Source organism: Lathyrus oleraceus, chromosome 4 (assembly GCF_024323335.1).
Source record: "Lathyrus oleraceus cultivar Zhongwan6 chromosome 4, CAAS_Psat_ZW6_1.0, whole genome shotgun sequence".
NCBI classification, from domain to species: Eukaryota; Viridiplantae; Streptophyta; class Magnoliopsida; order Fabales; family Fabaceae; genus Lathyrus; species Lathyrus oleraceus.
In genome coordinates, this window is record NC_066582.1 from 42,413,067 (window position 1) to 42,417,625 (window position 4,559).

The 4,559-nt window shown below is 39.0% G+C and overlaps 1 protein-coding gene across 1 annotated transcript; it reads left to right on the forward strand.

Moving 5' to 3' along the window:
- The first annotated feature begins 2,929 nt into the window (after positions 1-2,929).
- Positions 2,930-4,261, forward strand: LOC127135900 (uncharacterized). Its single transcript, XM_051062526.1, has one exon. The coding sequence runs from the start codon at positions 2,930-2,932 to the stop codon at positions 4,259-4,261; it is 1,332 nt and encodes a 443-aa protein (XP_050918483.1).
- The last annotated feature ends 298 nt before the right edge of the window (positions 4,262-4,559 follow it).

Here is a 4,559-nt window from a genome sequence, read left to right on the forward strand (position 1 = left end):
GTCTGGCGTACGACTACCGCTTTCATCATCAGATGCGGCCTAACAGACGACTCATTCTGCGACGGTCTAACGTACGACCCGTTCGGATGTCCATCCCCTCAGATGCTACCTAACATACGGTACATTTCTGAAGTGTAGTCTAACGTACGACTACCCCTTTCGTCATCAGATTCAGCCTAACGTACGGCTCATTCTGCAACTCAGATACGATCTAGCGTATGGTCCATTCTGACCCTTTATCCCCAACAGCATATGACACACTCCGACTCCCCAGCGAAGTCGGCAGCCTAATGGATGACTCATTATACGGTCTAACGTACGACCCAGTGTGGCACCCATGTCTTCAAATTGGCCTAATATACGGCGCGATCTGAAGCTTTCGTCATCAAACCTCCCGGATGGCATCTTTAAGCCCATCTCCATCAAGACCAACTGTCGATTCTCAAGTGCAAATTTTTGGGGTATTCTAGTGTTCAATAATCTTCCACCTCCAGACCACGAATGGCATACACGCCATCCTAACTCTCTCGGTTCAAGAATATTGAACAGGGGCAGCTGTCATACCCCAAAAATTACCCATCATTTTTCCTAAAAAAAAAAAAAAAAAAAAAAAAAAAAAAAGAGAATTTTTTTTTTAATTAATTAATTAATTAATTAATTAATTAATTAATTAATTAATTAAATAATTAAAATAAATAAATAAATAAAATATAACAAATTATTTTGGACTTGGGTCTCCCTCATTCCAAGCCCATTACCCACGAAATTAGTCTATAAATACTGAAGTTTCAGTAGGGGGAGTTGGAGACTTGGAGTTTACACTGGGAGATTTACTGGAGAAAGAAGGAAGAGAAGCAAAACACTCTGAGGTTTCCTTGGAACAAAACCTTGAGGAAAAAGAAAGAGAGAGAACAGAGAAGGACGGATAGAAACTTTGGCATAGGAACCCTGCCTACCCGGAGAATTCAGAGTAAAGAAACCCTGAAGGCAGCCCATCTGCACCGAAGCCATCGCCGTCCAATTCCCGCTGCCTAACTTATTCCGATACTACAAGTGGTTAATCCCTTCAACCTTGAATTGGCAAACAGGTTTGCGTATCTCTATTGTTTATACTTTCAATTGGCCATATCTACATATATAATGCATCATGATTAAATGTTGATATATAATTTGCTTTCGTATGGGAATTTAAATATGCCTGAATACCCTGAATGTTTGACCATGTTATTCCTGTGATAAAATGCCATAAAATTCAAAGTTCCTAACATGGGGCTGTTTTCAAATTCAAAATCCGTGGCCTTCGCTAGGCGAGGCAGAGGCGAACGAGACAGTACCTGATTCTTCTAGTATGTTTTTTTTATGTTTTTATCATAGCCATGCATTATTTATCCTATCCTATTTATTGTTGTGATATTTCTCCGGTGTAATCTTCGATTGCACCCTGATTTGGTGTTCTGACATGTTTCTTTTTTTTGAGTTTCGTAAAGGTTCACATATCCCAGGAAAAGGTTATTGGCTAGGTATTCCACTTTATTTGTGGGATACCCTTGTGGAGTTTCACCCTAAATTAATTTTTTAATGTATTAATTTCTAATGTATTAATTTTTTTTAATATATTATTTTTAATAATTTTAATGTGGAGTTTCATCCTAATTATATAATTAATTGTAAAACTTTGCCTTTGAATAAGTGATCTTGGACCTCTCTTTGTTGCCTTACGATTACGATATTACGGTCATGTCCCGCGAACGTGGGGATACCCTTAGCAAAGACCCTTCGGTTAAATCATCATAAAATAAATTATAGTCCCTCGGATGTTGCCTTCGAATATACAACTTTGTCCCTCGATGACCCTCCGATGTTGCCTACGGTTAAATGATGATAGTCCCTTCGAATGCTAAGGTATCCTCATAACTGTTGCCTTCAATGACCAATCGATGACCCTACGATGACCCTTTTACATCCAAAGGATAAAACTACTTATTTCTCAATAATAAGGACAGTTTTACCCTCATAAGGATAGGAAATGCCCGTAAAGACCTTGGGTCGGTATAACTCTTAATTGCTGGCTCACAACTTAAAACATTTTTTTTTTGCACCTCACACCTTTCAAAATGCCTTTAGAAAATCACCACTTGGTATACATTCATACTAGAATCATTACCGAGTTATATTTTTCTAAACAATTTTCAAAACTAAAACGGGATAACCACTTTGTATACATTCATACAAGAATCATTACAAAGTTAAATTCTCTTTCCAAAAAACAATTTTCCAAACAATTCACAAACACTTTTTTTCAGACAAAAATAATATAAGTGATCGAGCAATTAAGAGCCCATGGATAACCATGGATACAAAGGGTGCTAACACCTTCCCTTTGTATAATGTACCTCCCGAACCCAAAATCTAAATTAAGGTCTTTCCTGTTCTTTTCCACCTTTCCTTATTGGATAAAAGAAAAGTCGGTGGCGACTCTTGCTAACCGCGACATTGCGATTAAAACCACAAAAAAGTCCAGTTCACCGTATGACACTATGACACTGGGGACCGTAGTTACCTTAACACCACTTTGGCCTTATATAGGACGTAGTGCGGGGACTATGAGGGAGTAATCCCAAAATAGTTGCTACGCGATACCACACTCAAAAGAGGTTCTCTTGAGAATATTATTAACCACCGAGTCAATTGGGAAATTGATAATATCCGAAAGATGGACTGATGACTTTGGGCACCGATTTAGAACCCTTGTTCCGCAGGTACAATTAACCCTATAGTACATACCTCTGTGGGATGTGTAGACCTTGACTTCCGCTCATATACCTTTAACCTAGGACTTTGTGTGTTTATGTGCATTACATCCATAAAACATCACATTGCATTACATCTCATGGAATTCAAACTTTATTTATGAACATCGCAGGCTACCATGGATTACAATAAGAGAAACACCTTGAAATACTCTTTTAAGAATTTTAAGTTGGATGACCTAAGGAAGCTAGGAGCTTTGGTTGAAGATCAAGAGGGGTTCAAGGACAAGTACGGAAGGCTATTATCCTTATTGAGAATCCAAGTGAAGGATGGGCTTCTTTCTACGTTACTACAGTTCTATGATCCGGATTACCATTGTTTCACGTTCCCAGATTATCATCTATTACCTACCTTAGAAGAGTACTCTCAGTTGGTGGGGTTACCTATTATGGATAAGTCTCCGTTCCCTTTCTTAGAGAAGGACCCTAAAGAGGAAGACATTGCTAAAGCCATATGCTTAAAGGTGTCCGACATCAAAGGCAATATGATCGCCAAAGGCGGAACTGTAGGGTTACCTACGCTTTTCTTAATCAAGAAAGCCCAATATTATGCCGATCATTTAAGCATGCCTACCTTTGAAACAATCCTTGCTTTGCTTATTTATGGAATGCTACTCTTCCCAAGTTTTGAAGGATTCGTTGACATTAACGCCATCAAAATATTCATGAAGAACAATCCAGTACCAACGTTATTGGGTAACACTTATCATTCCATACATCTCCGGAATTTTCATGGTGGAGGAATGATCACCTGTTGCGTGCCTTTATTATACAAGTGGTTTATTTCGCACTTGCCCAAGTCTTTTTTGAGTCTTGACAAGGGATTTTGGTCACCAAGGGTCATGGCGCTGACACACTCGGACATCGTTTGGTATAATCGTGTGTATGATGGAATACTAATTATCGACAGCTGTGGAGACTTTGCCAACGTACCTTTACTTGGTTTTAATGGAGGAATCAGCTACAATCCAGTCCTAGCTCGCCGACAGTTAGGGTATCCCTTGAAAGAACCGCCTAAAAGTGTTCATGTGGAGAAAATCTTCTTTAAGGGTGACAAAGAACTTCAAGATCAGATTGTATCCGCTTGGCGTCATTTGCACAAGAAAGGCAAAGAAAGTTTGGGAAAGCCGAATTGTGTGTCTATGGAACCTTATCTTCGTTGGGTCCGGGAAAGAGCCATCAAGCTGAAGATGCCTTATCCTCGCCAAGATCCTTTACCTCCGAGAAGAGAACCTGTTTTAGTATTCATGTCCGAAGCTGAAAAGTTGGAAATCGCTTTGAAGAGATCACAACATGAGGCAGAAACGTGGAAAAATAAATATCAGGTTATCGTCAGTGAGAATGAAGAGCTACAAATGCAGTTGCAGGCGAAGAATGAAGAAGTGCTTTCCTACAAAAAGAGAAGAATCTACGAGGATTTATTTTCCTCCGACTCTCCGCCTACTCGTTGAAGTCGTGGACTACGCTTCCTTAGGGCTTTCGTAGCTTTTATTTTTTTTTTATTTTTTTTTCCTTGTTAAGATTTTTTAAGAATATTTATTTGTAATCCATTTTCAAATTAATAAATAAAGATCCCAGTGGTATTCCGCGATGTTCGTAAAGGCTTGAATTCCATGAAATCTTTAATTCGCATTTTGCATCACATTTTGCATTTCATGCGTCTCCCGGTTGTCTCATACTCGGTTCTAACGCGTACAGTTTCGTCACCCTGAATCGATACAACACTAGAGCTCAAGCTCGAAGAAGGAT